The 27,421-nt window shown below is 41.7% G+C and overlaps 1 protein-coding gene across 25 annotated transcripts in view; it reads right to left on the bottom strand.

The window, feature by feature from the left end:
* LOC108160402 (disintegrin and metalloproteinase domain-containing protein 11) overlaps nt 1–27,421 on the bottom strand; it is a 551,474-nt gene that overhangs the window by 333,003 nt on the left and 191,050 nt on the right. For all 25 annotated transcript variants that reach the window (XR_004471659.1, XM_033387853.1, XM_033387852.1 and 22 more), the window contains one exon: nt 16,179–16,251. Coding sequence is in view for 24 of the 25 variants with exons in the window: in XM_033387853.1 (XP_033243744.1) it covers nt 16,179–16,251 (73 nt within the window). In the remaining variant the exon portion in view is untranslated. The remainder of the gene's footprint in view (nt 1–16,178; nt 16,252–27,421) is intronic.

Raw genomic sequence — 27,421 nt, 5'->3', positions numbered from 1 at the left:
GGCTAAGTTTGCTGGCATTGCAGCCTCGGCAGGACCATGAAAGCCGACCATGAAACCTGTGTGTTAGAGAGAGACAGAGCGAGAGAGAACGAAATTGTTTTCTCGATTCTGGCTAGAACAATTATACGATCTGTCATCTAGTCATACTCTACGATACGGCGTTTTCTGTTTTATCGTATCTTTGAAATTGTGGATGCCACAGATTTTTGCCCTTTGTGGGGGCGGAAGTGGGCGGGGTCAAGTTCTGAAATATACTTGTAACAGTGACATATCACAGCAGTCCGGATGTAAAATGTCGTTGCTCTAGCTCTTATAGTCTTTGAGCACTAGGCGCTGATAGGGACGAACAGACGGACAGACAGACATGGCTCAATCGACTCGGCTATTGATGCTGATCAAGAATAAATATACTTTATGGGGTCGGAAACGATTCCTTCTGGACGTTACACACGGGTATAAAAACAGAAGAACCACACGCAGTACCAATTAGGAACATATTCTCGTTCACAGGAGAGCCAAGAAAAGGTGTTCACAGAATGCATACTCGATAGAGAGGGCCTGGGACCAGCAAAAATTGATTATTATTTTGATTATTTAGCGTACGCGTTTCAAGCGGAAGCAAGAAAGTCAAATAATTTAGAAATCGATTGATAGTGTTGAGCTGAGCGTAACTCCATCAGTTCAAATAATCATTTAAAAAAAAGGTTTCGAGAACGTACTTGAATGTTGTATTTCAATTTGTATCAATAACAATAACAATAAAAACGAGCTTAGGTTTAGAGATCAGTTCCCTGTACTGCTTCTTGTGCTGCCATGGGCAGACGCTTAGCCGAACCTACTCCCCCCGTTGAAGAGCAGGGGTCTTCTTTTTGGCAGCACTGTTGCTCTCTTGTTGTTCCAGGGGACGTCTTCAGCCTTCCTTATGATAGGTTCCATAACTCGGGCGAGGGGCCAATTCAGGTGGATTAACTGGTAATAGAGAAGTAGAAACTGGAGATGCCTTGCGAGACTGAGACACCTCTCCTGCAACTATCCATCATAGAAAGCTCTCAACTTGATTTGGCTAATGCAGAAAAGCTCGAAGATCAAAGCCGCTCCAATTATAATTTCAACTGGTTTGGACTGGTAGAACTTCTGATCTGCCAAATGTATGCTTGCGATTTATGGCGACAGTACAGTTGGGTTGATTGCTCATAGTGGTGGATTCTTTCTTCTGTAGCTGCGACTGTTGAGCTTGACTAGAAATGATAAGATGCACCTGCGATCCACAATCGAGTAGGGCACGGCAAGGAACCAATGTACCAGAGCTATTCCTAACGCTGATAACAACGTCCCGTCTCTGACTCAGAGCCAAGACCGACGAGGCTGACGATGTTGCAGTACGTTTAACGTCAGATGGTATTGCAGGCAATCGTGGAGTCGATGTTAAATTTGAGAGTTGGGGCAGAATGGGTTGAGAAGCGTTGGACGGAGACTCGAAATAAAGTAGCGTGTGATGTCTGATAATAGCTCGGATTCAGTTATTACACAGTAGTAGCTACTTAGCTTTAAGAATTAAATATTGTGGATATCCGCAGAATGAATAAAAATTCCACATGGAGCTAGTTGCTATTAGGCAGTGTTTCAGATTTTGATCTGTGTACATATCGTTAGCGGGCTCTTTTGTCTCCAACTTCAGGTATCTCTGCTCGAGAGAAGTGGTGAGTTGCTCGGTTGTGTAGCACTGTCCACCCTCTGCCACAGGCTGTGTATCACAATGCAGTCAGCAACCTGTTCCTTTGTCCCAAAACTCTTTATTGGCAATTGCTGTTTTGCCGTATTGAATATGTCATATGAATATTATAATATTGCTAATGGTAATGTGGGGTTTTTTAGGTTTAATAATTAAGTTTGATAAATTTGGGATAAATGTATTCTTTATTTTACGTCGTTTAGTTCTTCTTTTTGCGGCTGTCGTCGTTTTTGCGTCCTTTCGTGGTGTCGTCGCTTTATTTCTCTGTTTGCCTCCTCCTTGCTCGTCGTCTTATTAGTGATGGCATAATCGTTGTTCGTCGTTCTTTTAGCGATGGGATCATCGTTGCTCGTCGTCTAGGGATCTTATCTTCATTTGGGATTTTGTGTGGCACACCAACCCACACTAATAGTATATTTTAAATATTGAATCGCTTGTTAAGCAAATCTAGCGCATTGGGATAGCTGGGCTGCCTAAATTCTAGTGACAAGATCGCGCCTAGAGGTGGTCCTGATTCTCCTCATTCGATAGATCAGGATCCTTGTCAATTATGGAGAAAAACATGCTCTAAAACACGGAATACTGCGGGTAGCCTCAGCTGAATTCTGGAAGGTTCAACTCCGGCAGGCGATGCCGACTCTGCACTTTAACCGGGCTTCTCCAATATGATATTGGAGAAGCCCTCCAATATGATCCGTACGCATTGTTGGGAAAGGGAGCGTTGTGTACTGCCGCTTGTTCAATTATTTCTACATACTTATCTCCAGCATGACCACGCACTCGTGAAACTCCTCTCTTAAGGAACTCCCGATCTCATCGATTTTAGAGCCCTGCATGAGTGCACAGTTTTCAAAAAATTATCCCATCTCGGTTAACTGAAACGTGTGCTACTCGAACACTATCAATATTTCACACTGTCTACAAAAACACATTGACAATATTCTCTCTCATAAACGTTACCGTTGTCGTTAGATTTGGTAGCCTTATAGTACTTATGCCGGACCAAATTGGACGTGGCACCAGTAAATTTGAAAACTGTAATACAATTTCGGCATGCCACGATGTTTGGAATTACATTGCTGTCCTCTCCAACAACATGACAAAAAACTTCCCACACCTTGCTTTTGCCACGCTTTTGGTTAATTTTGTATTGGCCACCCATTATTATACCCGATACTCAAAATGAGTATTGGGGTATATTAGATTTGTGGTAAAAGTGGATGTGTGTAACGTCCAGAAGGAATCGTTTCCGACCCCATAAAGTATATATATTCTTGATCAGCATCAATAGTCGAGTCGATTGAGCCATGTCTGTCTGTCCGTCTGTCCGTCCGTACGTCTGTCCGTCTGTCCGTCCCCTTCAGCGCCTAGTGCTCAAAGACTATAAGAGCTAGAGCAACGATGTTTTGGATCCAGACTTCTGTGATATGTCACTGCTACAAGAATATTTCAAAACTTTGCCCCGCCCACTTCCGCCCCCACAAAGGGCGAAAATCTGTGGCATTCACAATTTCGACGATAAAAAAAAAACTAAAAACGCAGAATCGTAGAAGATGACTTTATCTTCTAGAGTGCAAAATCTGAACCAGATCGTATAATTATTATAGCCAGAATCAAGAAAACAATTTAATTCGTTCTCGCTTTGTCTCTCTCTAACACACAGGTTTCATGGTCGGTTTTGCCAATTGCAAAATATGAGTTCAAGGATCTCAGAACCTATAAGAGCCAGAGCAACCAAATTTGGTATCCACACTCCTGTGATATCGGACCTTGACCATTTTGTGTCACAATTTCGCCACACCCCCTTCCGCCCCCGCAAAGGACGAAAATCTGAGGCATCCACAAATCTCAGAGACTATTAAGGCTAGAGTAACCAAATTTGGTACACACACTCCTTTAAGATGTCACTATAAAACGTATATCTCAAAATTTCGCCACACCCCCTTCCGCCCCCACAAAGGACGAAAATCTGTTGCATCCACAATATTGCAGATTCGAGAAAACTAAAAACGCAGAATCATAGATAATGACCATATCTATCAGACTGCTGAATCTGGATCAGATCAGATCATTTTTATAGCCAAAAGGAACAAATCAATTTGCACTGGCTACGCAGCGCCCGACGTCACGCTCAGACTGATTTTCTGTCACTCTCGCACGCACTCTTTGTCGTGTCGTTTAATATTAGCGGCGTCTGCCGGAGGAGAGCCATTCTGACTTAGTATCGGGTATAACTGTAGAGTTGCGGTGTCCGCAGCAACTCACAACGTTCCCCCTCGTTTTTGATTTTATATCGGCTGGTACATGATGCAATTATACAAGGTGGTCTCGTCGGGAGCCGAAGTTCGTTCGTGTTGTCCCTTATCGTCAGTGCATGCTTGCTTGTTGATGATGAAGGTTGTTCACGGACGAATTTTTTGATATATTCTTAACCCTTATGTCCCGACAACAACAAAATTATAAAAAGCATATAAAAAAAATACCACAGAATTAGAAGTAATCTTTATATATTATGTAAAAGAACATTTTAATATAACTAAAAATGTTGAAGAAAAATTATTAATGGCTGCATAAAATTTAAATATTAATATATGAGTAAAATCATTTTATTTTAAAATTTTAAAACCCACGGGCCTGTTAAGGGTTAATCAACATCAACATATACCGTCTCACTCACACTCACTATACTATGTGCCCATCACTCGCACTTATTGCTAGCATACGTTAAGGGACTAACTTTTGCCGACGAGAACACCTTGTATAATTGCATCATGGGTTGGTAATTCGACGCCAGATGGTGACAAGGACTGTGAATCAAATGTTCATATAATATTCGAATAGAAACACACGCATGCATTTACTACTAAACTTAAATAATCAAAAGAACCAACAATCGAATTTTCCATTTTCAGTAATTAGCAAAAAGTACAAGCACCGACAGAAAATTAAATGAAAATTGTCTTCTCGATAGCTTTCTGACGTTTTCTTTTTTTTCGATTCGTTTGACTCACTCATTCCACACTGCAGTGACCAAAAGAAAGCAAAACAAAATGAGCGAGAGAGACACCACATACACTCTCACTCTGTCACAACGTTTTTTGTAACAGTGTGAGTGCGAGTCATACGAAATGACAGGAGTCACTCGACAATTATGCCTTGAGTCAATCAGTCAGCAAATGAAGGAAAGAAAAGTTGCAAGATGGTGTGAAAAGGCAGGTGGGAATTGCAAGGCTCCCAAACGTGCGAAGGGGTCCTGCTTCCGTTGCGGCTCTCTCAGCCACACTATAAAGACGTGCCCGGAGCAAAAGTACACCAAATCAGCAATGGAACCAAAAACTCCCAGAGATGAAGACAGCGACGAGTACCCATTTGTTTCGATATTTGACCAGGTAGGAGTATATTTTTACACTGATCCAAAACGCAAAACTTATAAAAATATTCTTTCCGCTATGTTCGACACGGGCAGCGCCGTTAATATTAGAACGGCGTAAAACATTACGATTCCAAAACATCAAAAAATACACTCTTTTACCATCGAACCTCCGTAGTGTCAGCGGCTCACTTCTTTTCACTTATGGAAAAATTTACTTGCACATAACCTATCATGACATTGAAATTATGATTTTGTTTTACATCATGCCAGATGAATACATGTCAGAAGATTTGCTATTAGGTAGACCCTTTTTGAAGAAGTATAAGTTAAAATTATTATTTTATGAACATCATAAGGCCGAGACAAATAAAATTGAAAATTTAAGTTTCAAATTAAGTGAAAAAAAAACCATTTTGCTTAGCATGATTGTTTCCAACGATATAGCCTTAGATCAACTAAGTCCCACGCATCCGGTTGACACTGCTAATAGTTATGAACCCTTTCAAAAATCGAAAACACCAATTGATAATTTAGAAACATTAAGCCATAGATTAGACAAAATAGAGAATGAGACAACTTCAGGCAGCACAAAAAAAAAAACCTCCGAATAACAGTGAACTTCCGATAAGTAATGCGCTTCTAGATGTAATTGAGCAAACTTCCGATATTCAGAATATTTACAATATAGACGAAATTGACATTGAGGAATACAATATTGATTACAAACTTAGTGAAAACTTGCGAAGTGAAATCCGAACATTAATTGAATTAAATTACTTATACCTGCCCAACAAACCAGCCACTGAACATAAGTATGAAATGAAGATACAAATTATGTCACAAGCCCCAATATATTCAACACCAAGAAAGCTTTCATATCATGATAGAAGAGTTGTTGACAAACTTATTAAAGACTTGCTGGCAGAAGGCCATATCAGACCGAGTGATTCCCCTTATACCTCCGCAACTGCACTGGTAAAAAAAAAAATCAGGTGAGAAAAGGCTGTGCGTTGATTAAAGACAATTGAATAAGATAACAGTAAGGGATGGGTACCCATTGCCATGCGACACGCATCAGCTGTCTTTCAGCGATTTGTAAACAAAATATATTCGGCCCATTAATAAAACAAGGAAATGTAGTTGTGTACATTGCAATCGGAACCAAAATTGCCAAACCATTGCAAGCTCTGACAAAAACTATAGGGAAATTTAAGCTAGATGACAAATGTGTGACAATATTTAATTATCTCTGTGAGAGACTGGACTCAGCACCAGTTCTAGCCCTGTATAGTCCGACTAAGGAAACAGAATTGCATTGTGACGCTAGTGTCAAAGGGTTTGGAAGAATTTTATTACAAAAACAGGATGATAACAAATTTCATCCAATCTCATATTTTTCTCAAGCAACAACGCCAGCAGAAAGTAGGTATCATAGTTATGAATTAGAAACTCTAGCCATAATCTACTCATTGAATAAATTTAAGATTTACTTTGAAGGAATACCATGAAGGTAAATACATGCCCCATGTCGATGGCTTAAGTAGATGTTCGGTCAAACTCCTTTAAGGAACAAGTATTCAAATGACCCTCGTAAAATAGAGAGCCTACGCTCACTTTTTGTATTTACTCACCATAATTGTACTAAATTCACCACTGTATTCTCTCTCTTATGCCCAGTACTCAAGCACTAAGATTTGTAATAAATAGTGATTCCCTAATACTCAACTGGATCGATCGACTTTTCTCTTTCTTGTATAGACTTTGATTCGTTTGCAGAAAAAACTAACACACCCCCATCCGTGAATTAACATTAATGCGGAAAACGCTCCGTGTACAAACAGTAGATACCCCACAATAAGTCCAGAATTCAGTTTCGAAACAAAAGTTTCAGTTCAGGAAAACAAAAATAAGGATCGAATAGTTTCAGTTATAGATATAGATGACATCAATTTTCAGCTTCCGGTTACGCAAAATAGAGACAGCACTACAATTCAGTTGAAGGATAAGTTAGAAAGAGAACCAGTGAACAAATTCTGTATTGGAAGATTTATTTTTTTTTATTTATTAAATTAAAAAATTATCTGTTAATAATGGTACTTAATTCCAAAAGGCGGAAAAAAGAGAAGTTAAAAGTTAGCTAAATTTAAGTGATTATAAATATTGCATTGGATAGGGTATGGCAGAGGAAGTTATAATTATGGCATAAAACCCTAAAAGGTTAATGTTCGGCATAATTAGACCTACATATGGGTAAACGGATAGGCCTAGATGGAACGGCCAAGTCAATCTGACCCAAGAGAGTTTGGGAGTCAACAGTCCCGAGAAGGAGCTTGTGCACGAACATTACGCCATTGCATATTCTGCGATGGTGCAACGACGGCAGGTCAATAAGATTTAGCCTAGACCGGTAGGGTGGCAAGATTCTACCCGAGTCCCAGTTAAAGTTCCGAAGGGCAAAAATTAAAAATTGCTTTTGCACGGATTCAATAACAACCTGCTGCTCTTTATACTGCGGGCTCCACACACAAGAACAATACTCCAATATAGGACGTACTAACGAGATGTACAGTTGTTTCGTAACGTACGGGTCGTCAAACTCCTTGGACCAACGCTTGATGAACGCTAAAACACCCTTAGCTTTATTTACAGTTGCAGCTATATGGCTGTTAAAACGGTACGGTAAACGGTACGGTACGACGGTAAAATGTCATATATTTGCATTTAGAAAGGTTCAGAAAAAGAAGATTAGTTGAACACCACAATAGTAGTTCACTTAGATCCAGTTGAAGGCGTGTGTGCAAATACCAATCAGAGTAAGACAGACAGATTTTAACATCATCAGCATACATTAGTGTAGTAGAGTATGTTGTAACTTGAGGATGGTCATTCACAAATAAAATAAACAGAAGCGCGCCCAGATGACTTCCCTGTGGCACACCTGAAGTAAAATTAACAATATTTGACAGCACCTTAGAAAACAAAACACGTTGAGTACGGTAAGAGAGATAGGACAAAATCCAATCTAGAAGATTCGTTGGGAACCCTAATAAAGAGAGCTTGTGAATAAGCAGAGCATGGTTCTGCAAACCACTTTGAAAACCACGGTGGATTAGGTTAGAAAACTCAAGAAGGCTAGTCGATGTTAAACGATGTCTGAAAGAACCGTGTTTGCGACGGAGATCTCAAGATGCAACAAAGATGTTGCAGTTGCCGTGTGACCAGGAACTCAAGAAGCTTCGGGATGGCGGAAAGCTTTGCGATACCACGATAGTTTTCAATATTTGATCTTGAACCTTTTTTGAGAAGCGGAACGATGTAGGACTCATTCGAAATTACTGGGAGACAAGATTGTTCCAAAGAGAGGTTGAAGAGAAATGTCAAGGGTTTGCAAAAGGAATGGGCCCAGTGTTTTAAAATGCAACTTGGTACCTTATCTGGACCCGCAGAAAACGATATGTCCATAGATGACAAACCTTCCAGAACAACGCTTTCCTCGAAAAAGGGCAGAAAAATGCTGTTAGCTTGAGGTAGCTGGTACGGATACGGAGTGGATGCGTTGTAAATATGAGACGAGTACGTTGTTTGGAAAAAGTTAGCGAATAAATTTGCAATACCAACAGCAGAAGCTTCTGTTTTGTTCTGATAATGAAGGGACGGAGGAAAAGCGTTTGACTTACGCTTAGACTTAACGAACGAATATAATTTTTTAGGATCACTACGAAAGTTTCTACTACATTATGAAAGGTAATGATTATAACACTGACTATTAACAGCAAGGAACAGAGAGCGAGCGGAGGAGCATTGAGCTAAGGCCGACGTGGAGCCCGACTTCTGGTACTTTTTATAGAGACTGGATTAATTATTTTTTAAGTATGAAAAATACTTGGAGATCCAGGGAGGCTTGGACGATACGGGTACAGTGATATCTGGAAATAGTAAATAGAGCTATACAACGAGTTAAAAGTTGCTTCTCTGTTCGGCAATGAATAAAGAAACGAGGTCAAGAAATCTGTCCCTAATGTTTTTAACGGCATTAATTTGGACAAGGGAAATATCCGTTAGCCCATTGATAAAGACATTGTGGCAATTGGGAAACAACAGGTTAGCGTCATCGCAAGACAGCCAAGAAAGAAATGGGAGGTTAAAGTCGCCCATGACAATAATTCGATCATTGCACCCTAATGCAGATACGACAGTATTAATTGCTGAGAGGTGATATAAGTAAATCTCAGCATCAGACCTGAGAGGAATGTAGGAGCAGGTTAAATAGAAAAATGCCGAGCCAACACGAACTTTGACTGCAACAAATTCAATTCCATGGATGTTATTGAATGGGAATAACTCAGATGAGAAAACAGATTTGACTGCAATCAGAGCCCCACCTGCAAAGGATGGGCGGTCCATTCTATAAATAGTGTAACTATCAATGAAAATTTCATGATCATTGATATAAGAGGTAAGCCAGGTTTCGGTAAAAGCGAAGACATCGAAATCAAAAGACGCACTATTAGTATGAATTTGACGCAATTTTCCCAACAAACTGCGAATGTTCTTATAGTACATGGAAAAATGGTACATCAGTTTTTTGGAGCAGGTTCGGTAATTCTTGGATTCGAGTTCGAATCTTTGAGAAAGAACTCATGCATAATTGTATGCTCAGGCCATATTGACGGTTCTAGAGAACTGGATAGTAAAGAATCAGGGCGAAGAATTTTAAAGGATGATATGTTGCGGTTATGTTTAAATGTAAATTTTGTCACAACTATATCATCACGCGAAGCCTTAAGTTTAGAGGAAAGATGTTGTAGCCTCCGACCTCCGTTGTAGCCTCAGGAATAAGACGAGAAACAAATATTGCTTTTCGAGGGACCACTGCTCTAAGTTGAAGTCCCGAGCGAGATCGAGATGGTGGAGCCACTCCTAATAGAGATCCCCTCCTGGGGTCCTGGGTCCTGGGGCAGAAGAATTGGCAGCAACGGCTGGAGCAGGAATTGGCAAGACATCACCGGCAATCAACACACCCGCACTAAGAGTACTCACCACGTCAGAAGTGACGGCAGCAGAAACTGCAGGGATGGGATTGATGCTGTTGGGAACTTGGATGCTCGAAGGAAGCACATTGCTTGGTGTAAAGAACACCGGAGCCACCGTTGGCGGATTTACAGATAACGGTGGGCATGACCACAAGGAGTAACAAATGCTTCCGATGGATGAAGGTGGGAGGCAGGCGTACCAATCGGATTAGGTTGCAAGAGATTGGTATCATTATGCGGAATTTTCCGTCTAGGCGATTCGCTCAAGAGTTTGAGCCCAAGAAACTGCGATTCAAGGGCAAGAAATTTCTCGTTGAGAGCCACAAATTGTTTCCGGGCATCCAGAAACCCAGCTCGAGTCTGTCTCATAAATGTGCGCATTTCGGCCTCAATCTCCCGACAATCCAGACATGACCAAGACAGGCCCATGCGTTTCGAGATCAGATCGTTTAGCCGGACATAATTTCCGCCACCAGCACATTTTATGTGGGCAAAATTGTCGCACAGCCAACAGCTAAGGAATGAATCAGCAATGATTACACCACCCAATGCACATTTCGTTGCACTACAAACGATTGCCATTATTGACAGCAGTAGAATCACTGTGCACGAATAATAAAAGTACAGAGTGAGAGCGCAGGTAAAATGGGAGAGCAGACAGCAGAGCGATTATGATTAACACAAAGTAAAATCAAATTAAAGAGATGCGATGATATATCAAAACAAAGTCACAACAATGTTGTATGATATTTAAGCAAAGGGCGGAGAATGCAGGAGCAAGAAAAAAACACAACCGGCCGGCCGTTGTCACCACATAACCATGGTTACGATGGCTTCTAATCGTACGAATAGATCTTAGTAAATAGTGGGCCATAAGACGTTTCGATTTTGAGTGGAAATGCACTGCTGACCTAAAAAAATCAGTATGTATCTATAAATACAGATGATAAAAATTCAAAATTCACGGCGCCAGGCGACTTACGTGGGGGTTTGAGGAGACAGCCCAAATATGCAGACTGGTCGAAACTGCGATCAGTAGGAACTGATTACGCATTAATAGTTCACAAGAATGAATTTTGGGCTTTTAATTATTTGGATGAGCAAAGAATATAAGGAAATTTTGGACCAGCCGCCTTTGTATATTAAAAGAAAAAATAGACTGCCCATATGTTTCATCGATTATTTTTAGCTTTGGATTTTGTTTATGACAACGCGTTTAAGTTCTTAAAGCCAAAAAGTATATATATTCGAAAAGCAGACTGGGCAAAAAACAATACAAAATTGCCTGCCAGAGTCCGATGCGTTACGTTGCGAATATTGAATTTATATTAAACACTTGTTTACAAACGAAACACTGGTGATTAACACAAAGTAAAATCAAATTAAAGAGATGCGATGATATATCAAAACAAAGTCACAACAATGTTGTATGATATTTAAGCAAAGGGCGGAGAATGCAGGAGCAAGAAAAAAACACAACCGGTTTAAGCAGGAGCTAGAAGCGAATGAAGATGGTATTGTTTATAGAAAAGATGCTGATTTCGAATTGCTCTATGTTCCGTCAGAAATTCACGAAAAATTGTGCCATTTGGGAACTGAAAAATGTGTAACCGAGATTTAGAAACATTATTGGTTTCCGAAAATGACCGCAAAAGTTGATTGTTTTATAAAAAATTGCATTAAGTGTATTACATTTAGTCTTCCGTCCCATTCCAACAATCGCTCATTGCATAGTATACCGAAAAGACCAATTCCATTCGACACATTGCATATTGACCATTTCGGACCCCTTCCCTCAGTCATTAATAAAAAGAAACACATATTGGTAGTCATTGATGGGTTTACAAAGTTTGTTAAATTGTATTCTGCAAACACAACTAGTACTTAGGAAGTTTGCGCATGCTTAACGAAATATTTTGAAAATTATATCAGACCTATTAGAATTGTCACTGATAGGGGCTTCAGTGAGTTTATGCTAAGTAACAACATTGAACATATTAGAGCAGCAACTGCCTCACCAAAACATTCGGTTACTGGGGAAATACCATCGGTGGTACTCTTCGGTGTTCAGCAAAGAGGCTGTGATATTGACGCTTTAACGGAATTTATAGAAGACAAATCTAATTCAAAACCAAATAGAGACTTAATAGCAATTCGGAAAGGAGTATTAGATAAAATAACTAAAAACCAATTTTTAAGAAACATATAGAATTTAAAGAAGGAGACTTTGTTCCCGTACGAAACGTTGACACTACGATAAGTACAAATAAGAAATTTATTCCAAAATTTAAAGGACCACACATCAAAAAAATATTTACCAAATGATCGGTATGTTATAACTGACATTGATAATTATCAAGTATCTCAAATTCCGTATGACAGTGTAATAGAAGCCTGTCTACTTCGGAAATATAAATTGTATTGGCGTGATCAGTGTAGAAGTATCTGCTACTAATCTGTATTTTATGATTTTTGCCTGGTAGATAACAAAAGTAACCAATTGTAAGGATCGAGGGCGATCCATTTGTTAGGATGGCCGAGCTGTAGGGCAACACAAAGTATTAACCCTAACCAACCCCATATTAGTCCTTACCGATATTAACCCTAACCGATCCCGATATTATACTGCGATAAGTTTTAAGCGATATGATACTGCGATAAGTCTGATGTGATATTCGACGATCGACAAGAAGAAAGAACAGACGTGAAATAAAGAAATTAATAAAACTAAAACCAAAAACCGTGCCACATATAATAAAGGGTTTTATTTAGATGGTAATAAATGTAAAGATAAGCAAGCTGAAAATGAAATATCAAAAAATATACACGAAAAAGAATATAATAACCAATGTGCAAAACAAAGGCAGGCCACCACGTGAGCCGGCCGTTGTTACCACATAACCATGGTTACGATGGCTTCTAATCGTACGAATAGATCTTAGTCAATAGTGGGCCATAAGACGCTTCGATTTTGAGTGGAAATGCACTGCTGACCTAAAAAAATCAGTATGTATCTATAAATACAGATGATAAAAATTCAAAATTCACGGCGCCAGGCGACTTACGTGGGGGTTTGAGGAGACAGCCCAAATATGCAGACTGGTCGAAACTGCGATCAGTAGGAACTGATTACGCATTAATAGTTCACAAGAATGAATTTTGGGCTTTTAATTATTTGGATGAGCAAAGAATATAAGGAAATTTTGGACCAGCCGATTATTTTTAGCTTTGGATTTTGTTTATGACAACGCGTTTAAGCTCTTAAAGCCATAAAGTATATATATTCTTGATCAGCATCAATAGCCGAGTCGATAGAGCCATGTCTGTCTCTCCGTCTGTCCGTCCGTCCGTTCGACTGTCCGTCTGTTCGTCTGAGCGCCTAGTGCTCAGAGACTATAAGAGCTAGAGGAGTGAAATTTTAGATAAGGACTTTTATGATATGTCACTTTTACAAGTATATTTCAAAACTTCGACCCGCCTACTTCTGTGGCATCCACAATTTCGAAAATACGAAAAAACAGAAAACGCAGAATCGTAGAGAATGACTGTATCTTCTAGACTGCAGAATCTGAGCCAGATCGTATCATTATTATAGCCAGAATCAATCTTGAGGTGGAACACAGACCAGGAGAACGGCTGAAGCATGTGGATTGCATTAGTAGGTACCCAATGGATGTCATGATGGTATCGTTGGAAGTCACAGCAAGAATTAAGAAAGCCCAGCAGGTGGATAAGATGATCAAAGAAGTTTTCGAAATTCTGAAAAGTAAACTCTATGAAAACTTAAAGTTGAAAGCTGATCTCGTGTACAAGTTGGTGCAAGGCACGGACTTGCTCGCGAAATCATTAGAGAAAGAAATAATAATCGATGCTCACAACGCAGGATACTTTGCCGCACAAAAAACAATACATGCTGCACAGCAGAGTTATTGTATTCCACATCTGGAAGGAAAAGTAATGAAGATCTTATAAAACTGTATGATATATATAATCTACAACAAAAAGCTTCGCAAAAAAGAGGGATTTCTGCATCAAATCGACAAGGGATCACAGCCGCTGTATAGTATACATGTGGATCACCAAGAACCTATGGATGCTACTTCAAAGCACTAAAAGTACATATTCGCAATGGTTGATAGCTTTCGTAAATTCGGGTGGATGTTTACCACAAAAACAACAGGAGCAGACGAAGTTCTCAAGAAGTTGAGTATTTGGAATCCGGCACGTATAGTAAGCGATCGTGGAGCAGCATTTACATCTTCGAGCTTTGAGAAATTTGTGAAGGAAAGGAACATAGAACATGTATGAAGCACCACAGGGTTACCAAGAGGAAACGGACAAATTTAACGCGTAATTCGATCTGTTCTGAGCCAAATTGTCGTCGGAGGAACCTGGAAGATGGTATAAGTTCGTATCGCGAGTTCAGAGGGCTATTAACAGCACTGTTCATGTGTCTACAAAGCGTTGTCCATTTGAGCTGATGAGCGGGGTAAAAATGCGTTGTAGACCGGATAGCGACATACTTCAGTTGATAGAAAACGAGATGGTTGATAATTTTGAAGACGAGAGAGAGGAGATGCGACAAGAGACAAAAGAAAATATTTAGCAGGCCCAGGACAGATACAAGGAACAATTCGATAAAAAGCGGAAATGCGAGTCCGGATAAAAGGTCGAAAATCTCGTGGCTATACGTAGAACACAATTTCCAACCAGAAGAAAGATGGTCAGCGAATTTTTAGGACCATACGAAATAACTAACGTAAAACGAGGCGGATGCTATAATGTTCGGAAAGCAGCAGACGTCGAAGGAACAACGATAACATGAAACTATGGAGCTTTTCTGTAGATAACAAGGACGCATGGTCATCAGGGACTGATGGCAAGCTGGCCCATTGAAGGAGCAGTAGTTAACAGCAGGAACGGCGGATTAACAGCAGATGGACAGCAGAACAACAGCAGTAATAACGGCAGCAGATGAACAGCTGATAAGCAGCAACAGCAGAGAAGAAGAGAAACCAAAAAAGGCAGTCGAAAGAGAGAACAGGAGCATACGGACGCGACTCAAGCAGCAGCAGAAATTCAGCAGAAATAAGCCTTAACCTTAAGAACTATTTTAATCACACATACCAGGCCACCGCGATAATAATACGAATAAAGAATACTCTAAATAATATCTTACATGTATATTTAATATTGATAAATAAAATTCAAATAAGGATTATATATTAAGTTTGTAAATGTAAAGCGAGGGGGAACTTTGTGAGTTGCTGCTGCGACCGCAACTCTACATTTATACCCGATACATAGTCAGTAGGGCTACATTGAGCGATAAAGAGTGCGTGCGGTAGAGACAAAAAACGTGTCTGAGTATGTCGTCTGTAAATTGCAATTGCACTGCAAATTTATTTCTTACTTTTGGCTATAATAAAAATCGATCTGATCAAGATTCGGCTATCTGGTAGAGATGGTAATTTTCTTTGATTTGGGTTTTTAATTTTCTCGAATCTTCAAAATTGTGGATGCCACAGATCTTCGTCCTTTGTCATAGGGACGAACAGACGGTTAGACGGACAGAAAGACATGGCTCCATCGACTCGGCTATTGATGCTGATCAAGAATATATATACTTTATGGGGTCGGAAACGCTTCTTTCTGAACGTTACACACATCCATTTTCACCACAAATCTAATATACCCCTATACTTATTTTGAGTATCGGGTATAATGAATGTGTGGTTCAAATCACAGCGTCTAACACAATACGGCACGGTTTAATGTAATTTAAAAAGCAAAATATATTTTTTGTAGTAAAAAAATAGAGGGTATGCGTGTTGAATTTTTACTTTCATAACAAATAAGGGACACTCTAATGTACACGCTATTGTATTGGTGTCGATCACTTTTGAACAGAGTACGTTTGCTGGCAGCGTAGCAGCATATCACTTTTCTATGCTCATGAGATAGATCCATGCCAACCACTGCTTTAAGCCAGTATAGTAGTTCTACAGAACATATCCATGAGATTTAAACTTCAACTCACATGCCGGTTTCCGTCCACAAGATATCCTCCAACATGATAGTGCTTTTGCTGTATATTGGGTGAAAGAAGTTGCCTGTAAAATATATAAAAAGAGTTCTCATAATAACTATTTCCAACTTATAATTATCTAAACATAATTCAACTTATAACTGATAGTCAAACTGAGACTTAAAAGGAACACTAGCTATGCGGTGGTTAAGCTTTTAATACACTTAATCGTCGATCCAATGAAGCTTTGTGATTCGCTTTTGATTATTTTTTATATCAGGAACTCAATAAGTATATGAATATGAATACGTATATATATATGTATGAATATATTAGATTCGTGCAAATGTACATATGCAGCAGCCAGAAGGAATCTGAGCCTAGAGCAACCAAATTTTCTGCATAGACTCCTGCATTTAAACTGAAACAAGCGTATTTTAAAACGAGGGGGAACGTTGTGAGTTGCTGCGGAGACCGCAACTCTACAGTTATACCCGATACTAAGTCAGTATGGCTCTCCTCCGGCAGACGCCGCTAATATTAAACGACACGACAAGGAGTGCGTGCGAGAGAGACAGAAAATCAGTCTGAGCGTGACGTCGGGGGCTGCGTAGCCAGTGCAAATTGATTTGTTCCTTTTGGCTATAAAAATGATCTGATCTGATCCAGATTCAGCAATCTGATAGATATGGTCATTATCTATGATTGTGCGTTTTTAGTTTTCTCGAATGTGCAATATTGTGGATGCAACAGATTTTCGTCCTTTGTGGGGGCGAAAAAGGGTGGGGCGAAATTCTGAGATATACGTTTTTTAGTGAGATCTAACAGAAGTGCGGATACCAAATTTGGTTACTCTAGCCTTAATAGTCTCTGAGATTTGTGGATGCCCCAGATTTTCGTCCTTTGCGGGGGCGGAAGGGGGTGTGGCGAAATTTGGACACGAAACGGTCAAGGTCCGATATCACAGGAGTGTGGATACCAAATTTGGTTGCTCTGGCTCTTATAGGTTCTGAGATCCTTGAACTCATATTTTGCAATTGGCAAAGCCGACCATGAAACCTGTGTGTTAGAGAGAGACAGAGCGAGAAAGAATGAAATTGTTTTCTTGATTCTGGCTATGATAATTATACGATCTGGTTCAGGTTTTACACTCTAGAACATATAGTTATCCTCTACGATTCTGCGTTTTTGGTTTTATCGTATCTTTAAAAATGTGGATGCCACAGATTTTCGTCCTTTGTGGGGGCGGAAGTGGGCGGGGCGAAGTTTTGAAATATTTTTGTAGCAGTGACATATCACAGAAGTCTGGATCCAAAACAACGTTGCTCTAGCTCTTATAGTCTTTGAGTCTGATCAAGAATATATATACTTTATGGGGTCGGAAACGATTCCTTCTGGACGTTACACACATCCACTTTTACCACAAATCTAATATACCCCAATACTCATTTTGAGTATCGGGTATAATTAAACGGATAATCAGAAACGTTCAACCAAAGACGAAATTTGTTTTCTCACGGCTGGCCCCTGGCCTACATTTATTGATGTAACTGCTTTTATACAAAGCAAAAAAAAACACGTTGATTTAAAGGTGGATAAGTTTAACTTTTCTTATGCAATAAGCTTCATTTAAGATATTCGTCTCCCCTGCCAAATTTTGGCCGGAGCATTTAGTGGTGAAAGAGTATAAGGCTATCCTCATCTTCGCGATCTATTTCTAACCTTTCAAAAAACTAATTTTTATACCCGATACTCAAAATGAGTATTGGGGTATATTAGATTTGTGGTAAAAGTGGATGTGTGTAACGTCCAGAAGGAATCGTTTCCGACCCCATAAAGTATATATATTCTTGATCAGACTCAAAGACTATAAGAGCTAGAGCAACGTTGTTTTGGATCCAGACTTCTGTGATATGTCACTGCTACAAAAATATTTCAAAACTTCGCCCCGCCCACTTCCGCCCCCACAAAGGACGAAAATCTGTGGCATCCACATTTTTAAAGATACGATAAAACCAAAAACGCAGAATCGTAGAGGATGACTATATGTTCTAGAGTGTAAAACCTGAACCAGATCGTATAATTATCATAGCCAGAATCAAGAAAACAATTTCATTCTTTCTCGCTCTGTCTCTCTCTAACACACAGGTTTCATGGTCGGCTTTGCCAATTGCAAAATATGAGTTCAAGGATCTCAGAACCTATAAGAGCCAGAGCAACCAAATTTGGTATCCACACTCCTGTGATATCGGACCTTGACCGTTTCGTGTCCAAATTTCGCCACACCCCCTTCCGCCCCCGCAAAGGACGAAAATCTGGGGCATCCACAAATCTCAGAGACTATTAAGGCTAGAGTAACCAAATTTGGTATCCGCACTTCTGTTAGATCTCACTAAAAAACGTATATCTCAGAATTTCGCCCCACCCTTTTTCGCCCCCACAAAGGACGAAAATCTGTTGCATCCACAATATTGCAGATTCGAGAAAACTAAAAACGCAGAATCATAGATAATGACCATATCTATCAGACTGCTGAATCTGGATCAGATCGGATCATTTTTATACCCAAAAGGAACAAATCAATTTGCACTGGCTACGCAGCGCCCGACGTCACGCTCAGACTGATTTTCTGTCTCTCTCGCACGCACTCTTTGTCGTGTCGTTTAATATTAGTGGCGTCTGCCGGAGGAGAGCCATACTGACTAAGTATCGGGTATAACTGTAGAGTTGCGGTGTCCGCAGCAACTCACAACGTTCCCCCTCGTTTCTCTTGCAGTAACCTATCAGAATGTGAGAGGCTTACATAATAAGCTTAGCACTCTTTTTCCGGATAGTGACATATTTTCATTCCACGTTATTCTGTTTACCGAGACCTGGTTAAAACCGGACATTCTTTGTTCCGAAGTTTTCGCAGGTCGGTACACAACTTTTAGAAAGGACCGTTCGTCTCGACGTGCAGGAGGCGTTCTGATTGCAGTGGACTCAAACTTCACTTGGGAACACTTCACAGTCAAGGTTCAACAAGAATTGGAATTTTTGCGTGTAAAACTGATGCTCCTGCCTTTTCCATCTTCATTAATTGCTCGTATGTTTGGCAATCCTCGGATATCTCAATATACGAGCAGCACATGGCTGCTATAAAAACGGATTCTACCTCGTTATCAGATAAAGATCACATGATTGTTCTTGGTGACTTTTACATGCCAGGTACTGTTTGGTCTTCGGTAAACGAGTCTAATAACATAGTGCCCATGTCACGATATGACTTTATCCGGCCATAGTATTTTTAATCCAGAAGCACAACTAAGAGATAGACACGTATCCTGTTTCGAGAACAATCTCAAAGCTGTGAAAAGGGCAAAATCTGAAAGGTATGCTAGTTGATCAGCTTGATGAACAACAAACTTGGAGGTTTTAAACAAATTTAGAACGAATAGATTAGGATTAGGACTAAGATTCGACTTGAACACAGCGTCTGAATACCTAGATTAAAAAGAGGATCCCGCAGAAGAAATACGCTCAAATAAAAAAAATCTGTACTTATGTAAATAGTCAAAACTCGGGAGAGACTATGAAATATTTAGTCAAGGTTCTAGATAAAGGACAGAAAATAGCCGGTGGTAGAGATAAAATGACGGATGATATGATCAGAGTCCTTAATCCTGAATGAAAACGAGGGGGAACGTTGTGAGTTGCTGCGGACACCGCAACTCTACATTTATACCCGATACTTAGTCAGTATGGCTCTCCTCCGGCAGACGCCGCGAATATTAAACGACACGACAAAGAGTGCGTGCGAGAGAGACAAAAAATCAGACTGAGCGTGACGTCGGGCGCTGCATAGCCACTGCAAATTGATTTGTTCCTTTTGGCTATAAAAATTGTCTGATCTGATCCAGATTCAGCAATCTGATAGATATGGTTATACTCTATGATTGTGCGTTTTTAGTTTTCTCGTATCTGCAATATTGTGGATGCAACAGATTTTCGTTCTTTGTGGGGGCGGAAGAGGGTGGGGCGAAATTTTGAGATATACGTTTTATAGTGAGATCTAACAAGAGTGCGGATACCAAATTTGGTTACTCTAGCGTTAATAGTCTCTGAGATTTGTGGATGCTCCAGATTTTCGTCCTTTGCGGGGGCGGAAGGGGGTGTATCGAAATTTTGACACAAAACGGTGAAGGTCCGATATCACAGGAGTGTGGATACCAAATTTGGTTGGTCCAGCTCTTATAGGTTCTGAGATCCTTGAACTCATATTTTGCAATTGGCAAAGCCGACCATGAAACCTGTGTGTTAGAGAGAGACAGAGCGAGAAAGAATGAAATTATTTTCTTGATTCTGGCTATAATAATTACACGATCTGGTTCAGGTTTTGCACTCTGGAAGATATAATCATCCTCTACGATTCTGCGTTTTCAGTTTTCTCTTTGAATTTGTGGAAGTGGGCGGAAGTGGGCGGGGCAAAGTTTTGAAATATACTTGTAGCAGTGACATATCACAGAAGTCCGTATATAAAACGTCGTTGCTCTAGCTCTTATAGTCTTTGAGCACTAGGCGTTGAAAGGGACGGACAGACGGACAAACAGACAGGGCTCAATCGACTCGGCTATTGATGCTGATCAAGAATATATATACTTTATGGGGTCGGAAACGACTCCTTTTGGACGTTACACACATCCATTTTCACCACAAATCTAATATACCCCAATATCCCATGGTACCCCAAAATGAGTATTGGGCGTATAAAAAAAATGTTTAAACGAGTTTAAATAATAGAATAAATAAAATCACAGCGATTCCAAAAAAAGGCAAAAAAATAAGTAACTACAGAAACTACAGACCCATCTCCTCAATCGAAGTATTCGATAAGACACTAAACTCTATGATTAAGGTCAAACTTTATGTTTTTGTTGATTTAAATTACTTTCATCCGACCAGATCTTACTCATATCAAAAGGGCAACGGAAGAAAAAAAGAAGAGAGAAAAAATAATTCTTGCAGGCCATTACTCATATCAAGTCATATCAAGTCCGTAGATTAGCGGTAAATGTTTGCAAATGCTTGGTACGGGCAAAACAAGAATACTCAGTGTATATAGGAAATACAAATTTCATGATAGTTGCCAAGCGAGTGCACTAAGGAGATTTAAGTGTGTCACTCCGGCCACGCCGCAGCACCTCATCTTTGTTCTTGAAGGAATACTGCTCCTGCATACAAAGCCAAATTTTTGGCAGCAAAAGAACTGTTTAAGGTAAAAAGATTGAACCCTGAACTATATGAAAATGTTAAAAATTCCATGACAGGGACAGCTGTCCTAAATAAGTTTCATGATGTTGGCCAGGTATGGAAAAAAGTTGTCAAACAGTAGCTAATTAGTATTAGCATCAGTAATAGAGGTACTGGAATACACTGAGCGAAGAAAGCGCAACCGGGCGACCCGGTTACCGGGGTGGCTGCCATGCAGAGCGATATCGCGGTTGGCAGACCCCTTGGGGCCGGGGACCCCTTGAAAACCCCGGTAAGTGGCGTTTCTGCCTCGAAAGATAGGCCCAAGTTGCAGGGAAACGATGACCCGGTGTTCCTGGCGTCTAACCAAGGAATTGAATCGCGGCGATGAGCCAAAACTGTCCTGACCGACTACCAGCCAGCCAAAGCTGGCAAGGCGATGGCTTTCACTCTGCCTTGCTGCCACCCGGAGGATCTGCTCCACGTGCATGGGTCACGACCAGCCCGACCCCCCTGCACATACGCTCCGGGCGCTAATCGCTGACTGCAAGGCCAAGGACACCGGCCTAATCGTAGGGTGCGACGTCAACGCATATCACAGTCAGTGGGAAGCACTGACACTTACGAAAGATGGTCTTATTAAATCGGGGGAGTGATCCCGCCTTCATTATTACAAACCGCAAGGAGGTCCTGAACCTCACGCTTGCCTCTCATGAGATACAAGGGTACATCGTATCCTGGAGGGTTCTGGAAGAACACTCTGTATCGGACCACAGGTACGTGGAAATTGAATTATCTTTTTCCCTACCGACACCAGTTCAATTCCGGAACATCAGGCGGTCAAACTGGACGCGGTACTCAGACCACCTCTGTCGTGCTCTCCTTGAGACTCCACCTGAAGAGGAAGAAACCTGAGTGGTGGACTCCTAAACTGGCAAAGCTAAGGCTGAGAACATTGAGCGGAAATGTCAGTCTGTTAAGTTATAATAAAGAACTTAGGAAAGCCAAGCGCGTCTCGTGGCGTAAGTTCTGTAGCGAAATCGAGAAGGAGTCAATAAGTTCTCTCGAAGACAAATAAATAATTTACGAGGAATTACGAGTCGTTTTTATTTCCAAGGCAGTCAAGCCCTCACATACTGCCCCCAAAGATATCAGATCCATAAGTCTATCGTCTTTCCTACTGAAGACGATGGAACGGCTCCTGGGAATGCATCGCACGGCGAGTATTCTGCCCAGTCTGATCTCAGACTCAGATCTGGACGTCAACGTCCACCAGATTTGTCAGCAGAGGCACACCGTAGGGCGGAGTCCTCTCGCCCCTCCTAAGGAACGTGGCAGTGAACGAAATTCTGCAGGAGATAGAGGGGGGTGGCGGCCGTGTAATGGCGTATGCGGACGATGTTGCCATAGTATCCGGTAAATTTCCGCAGACGTTGTGTGAGTGCTTGACAAATACACTCATGAAGATGTTAAAATGGGCAGAATGCGTACTTGGTGCTAATCCGTCAGTGCCGGAACTTTGTACTTCCTAGTGAAAAGCACAAGTTCCGGCACTGACTTGCCCAAAACCCTATGGGGAAGCGCTAGCATTTAGCAACAATGCTAAGTAGGCAAATAGGCCTAATCCTCGACAGAAAGCTCGATTGGAAACTGAGCATAGAGGATAGAGTAAAAAAGGACACAGTGGCCCTTTGTACATGCAGAAGGGCAATCGGAATAAAATGGGGAATGACCCCGTATATAGTTTTTTTCTCTTGGACGTTGACATGCAATAACTGCATCTTGCAAGAGGCGATGCAATTACTGCACTGTCAAGTGGCCCGTCTGAAACCAGCAGAAGGCTGTTACGCGAGCATGCAGGAAAGATAACTATTAGACAAAATTAGCACTAAAATTACTAAGAGAGCTAGGCATGCCTTCAAAATACAAATACCACTACAGTATAAGTAACTTAATAAGAGGAAGAGAATTAGTGGTGGATATAATATGGTAGATGGAATTATAGTCCGAGCATAAGACCCTAAACGGTTCATGCAAGGAATAATTCGATCTACAAAGTGGAAGGAACAACGGTATAAAATTTCTAGTCAGTCTAATAGGAATCGTGAAGTTTATGCGGCTCAACAGATCAGGGCTGTCTATGTCACCCCTGATCAAGTTGTGCATAAAAATCACACCAAGCATTTTTCTACGTTTAACTAAGGATGGGAGGTTTACTAATAGCAGTCTACTAGAGTAAGATGGGAGTCTCACACCCGCATCCCACTTAAGGCCCCGCAGAGCAAAGAGTAAGAAGTTTTTCTGTACTGATTCTATACGGTCCTGGTGTTCTTCGGTGGCTTTACACCGCCATCATACGACCAATCATGCTCTATGGAGTGGTAGTATGGTGGCCAGCCCTAGATAATATAACATGTCTCAACAAACTCAGTAGAGTTCAACGCATGGCAGATCTGTGCATAACTGGCGGGCTACGCACTACTCCAGGGGAAGCCCTGGATACAGTGCTGGATCTCCTCCCCGTAGATCTCATGGGAAAAAAGGTGGCAACATTTTCCACGCTGAGAATGAGAGAAGCCAAACTGTGGAAAGCGTCCGCGGTCGGCAGTCGGGAATCCTGACGAGACTCCCGCAATTACAGAAGAGGACAGGTTATTGTATCCCCAGTGATCACCTCTCGGCGCCTTTCTAAGTATCAATCCCACCTAGGGAGGACTGGTAGATGGGCGAACCATGACTTGCAAATGCGGTCCACTTCTACACTGATGGCTCAAAGTTAGACGGCCGCGTGGGAGGCGGGGTCTACTGTAGTGAGCGTGAAAAGCTTAATCTCGACAACGCATCTATCAACAGCTCATTGAGTTGGCCATTTACGAAAGGCGATGGGGAAAACTTATAGATTACTCAGCCAACTATACCCCACAAAAGATTTCATACCGCAAGACTTAAAACTAATGATACCCAAAACCTATCTGACGACGTTACTACTATATGGAATAGAAGTTTTCTGTAGCAGAAGTAAGCAAAGGCTAAATATAATGTTATACGATAAACCTCGTTATGTATTTAGACTGGAAAGATAATTTTTCACAATTCTCAGATTAAAGATATAATATATCTGTTAAGCTATTAAGCGTTTTTAACAACTGTTGCAATTTGAAGTTAATGAAAGTCGAGAGGCTGTTTATAATTCTCAATTTATTTGCATATGTAAACCAACTTATCGCGTATGTACATATGGGGATGATTGGGGCGAACGATTGATGCGAGGATGTTAGTCTAATAGCTGCGACGATTAGCTCAAGACTGCCCATGCAAGGGCTGACGGGCCAAATTGCCGGGCCCTATGCAGCAAGCTTAGACGCGAGCGAGAGCGTATGATAGCCCGAGAGCGTTAGAGCTGCTCGGGGACGCTGTTAAGCCGAGTCCGAGAGATTGCGACATAAGGAGACGAAAGAATTCCGCTGCATGCGCATATGCGGTAGCAAATGATCTTTGCAGTGGGGGCATTGGAAACGACAACACCAAAATGCATTTCCTTTGGGCCGCACCACTGGCAATAATTTAAAATATTTAAGCTGCTTGACCAGACATACTCCCCCCGTTGGAAGCCTGACTTTCAACAGCATCTTTAAGGGGCAGCAGGCACAGCTTGTTGACGGCGCGCTTGGTGATTCCAGATGACGTCTTCAGCACAGCAACTCGGGAAACGCCATCTCGTCCAGGCAAAAGCTCGACCACTCTCGCCAGTGGCCACTTCATGGGAGGAAGATTCTCATCCTTGACAAGAACCACATCTGCGACTGCTAAACTAGGCTTCGCAGTGCGCCACTTTGAGCGCTGCTGCAGTGACGTTATGTACTCCTCCTTCCACCGGGACCAAAAGAGCTGCTGCAGGTACGAAACGCGCTGCCAGCCGTCCAGGCGATCGAAGTTTAGCTGCGTGACGTCAGGCTCAGCGAACGAAGCAGGAGGGCCACCATTCAAGAAATGCGCTGGAGTTAGAACATCTAGATCGGCAGGGCTCTCTGAAATTGAAACTAAAGGTCTTGAATTAATCACTGCCGTGATGTGGCACAACAGCGTACGCAGCTCGTCAAATCCAAGAACCGAGTTGCCTATCGCACGGTAGAAGTGGTACTTGGCCGTCTTCACTGCAGCCTCCCATAGACCACCAAAATGAGGGGAGCGCGGAGGAATGAAATGCCAGTCTATAGCCTCGACCAAGCAAAAATCCAGCAGTGCCTTCTGATGGTCATCGCTGAGGACCAGGCGCTTTAATTCCATCAGCTCATTCTTAGCGCCGACAAAATTGGTTGCGTTGTCTGACCAAATTTGCCGCGGCTTCCGTCTGGTACATATGAAGCGCTTTAGTCCATGTAGAAAAGCAACTGTGGATAAGTCCTTTATAAGCTCCAGATGAACAGCCTTGGTAGCGAAACAAATGAAGACGCAGACGTAGCACTTGATTGGAGCCTTGTTGCGTGCCTCCGGTTTGTAGAAAAACGGCCCACAGAAGTCCACGCCTGTGATCTCAAAGGCATGAGAACCATCGAGCCGCTCCTTTGGAAGATCCGCCATAATATGCTCCAATACCCTGGGCTTCAGTCGAAAGCATCTTACGCACTTGTTTACTGCCTTGTTTACCGTCTTCCTCCCCCCAATAGGCCAATATTGGGATCGAATTAGTCCAAGCAAAGCTCGAGGACCAGCGTGCAGATTCCGCTCATGAAAATGGGAGATTATTGCAAGAGTCAGTGGATTGCTGCTGGGCAAGATGATGGGATGACGACGATCAAAATCCAACGAAGAGTTTTTCAGTCGACCATCTACCCTGAGAAGTCCAAACTGATCCATGAATGGCGATAACGATGCGATTGAGCTCGATGAGGAGACTGCTCCCCTTGCCCGCAGTGACTTCATGTCCTCCCATAGCTGAGTACGCTGGACTAGTCGTAGCAATACCTGGGTTCCATGTTCAATGTCTGAGACAGTGAGTCCGGGGCGCCGAATTCGGTTGCAAAACTTGTGAATGTATCCGAAAACGCGTTGCAAAGAAGCAAATGAATTCGCATACTTGGAATCAGCAATAATGTCCATGTAGGGCGATTTGACCAGAAGAGCCTTCCGACGAAGTTCAAGGGCTGGCTTATCAGGTAGCACAGTGGGTGGCCAGTCATCTGTGGAGCCGCAAAGAAATGGAGGACCATGAGCCCAAAGAGGTGACTCATTCAGCTCAGTCGGATGAGCCCCTCGAGACAGAATGTCGGCTGGGTTTAAAGCTGTGGGAACATAGCGCCATTCCATTTTTTCGGTCATTTCCTGAACCGTTGACACTCTATTTGAAACAAAAATATGAAATCTTGACGGCTCGTCCCGAATCCAAGAGAGCGCAACGGCAGAATCACACCAACAGTAGCACCTTCCCTTGAATACATTCATTCCAGCTATCTCAGATATGAGCCTAGCCAGCAACTCCGCTCCACAAAGCTCCAACTTTTGTACTGTAAGTGTCTTCAAAGGAGCCACACGAGATTTGGCACAAAGTAAGTGACTGCTGAAATGCTGACCCTTGGACACGACATAAATGCATGCACCATAAGCCTCGATGCTGGCATCGCAAAATCCGTGAATTTCCAGCGTAGAGTCTGGAAGGAGCACAAGCCGAGGAAATTCAAGTCGACGAATCTGACCAAAACTGGTGCATATTTCCTGCCACTCGGTGTTCAGTGCGACTGGAAGGCTTTCATCCCAGGACAACTTCTCTTGGCACAAACGCTGGAGAAAGATTTTGGATTTAGTAATTACGGGACCAGCTAGTCCGAGAGGATCGTAGAATCGCGCTATGGATGACAAAACAGAGCGCCTGCAGGAATTCAAAGAAGATTGAAGGGCCGAGAACGAAAATAATAGTAGATCAGAAACCGGATCCCACGCAAGTCCTAAAGTTTTAGTCACATGGCTGCCATCGTCGAACTTCAAAAATGTTTCCTTGTCCTCTTCCGGAACTCCATCCAGCACAGCAG

Source organism: Drosophila miranda, chromosome XR (genome assembly GCF_003369915.1).
Source record: "Drosophila miranda strain MSH22 chromosome XR, D.miranda_PacBio2.1, whole genome shotgun sequence".
NCBI lineage: Eukaryota > Metazoa > Arthropoda > Insecta > Diptera > Drosophilidae > Drosophila > Drosophila miranda.
The sequence above is the reverse complement of the archived record's forward strand: the minus strand, read 5'-3'. Positions and strand labels throughout refer to the sequence as shown.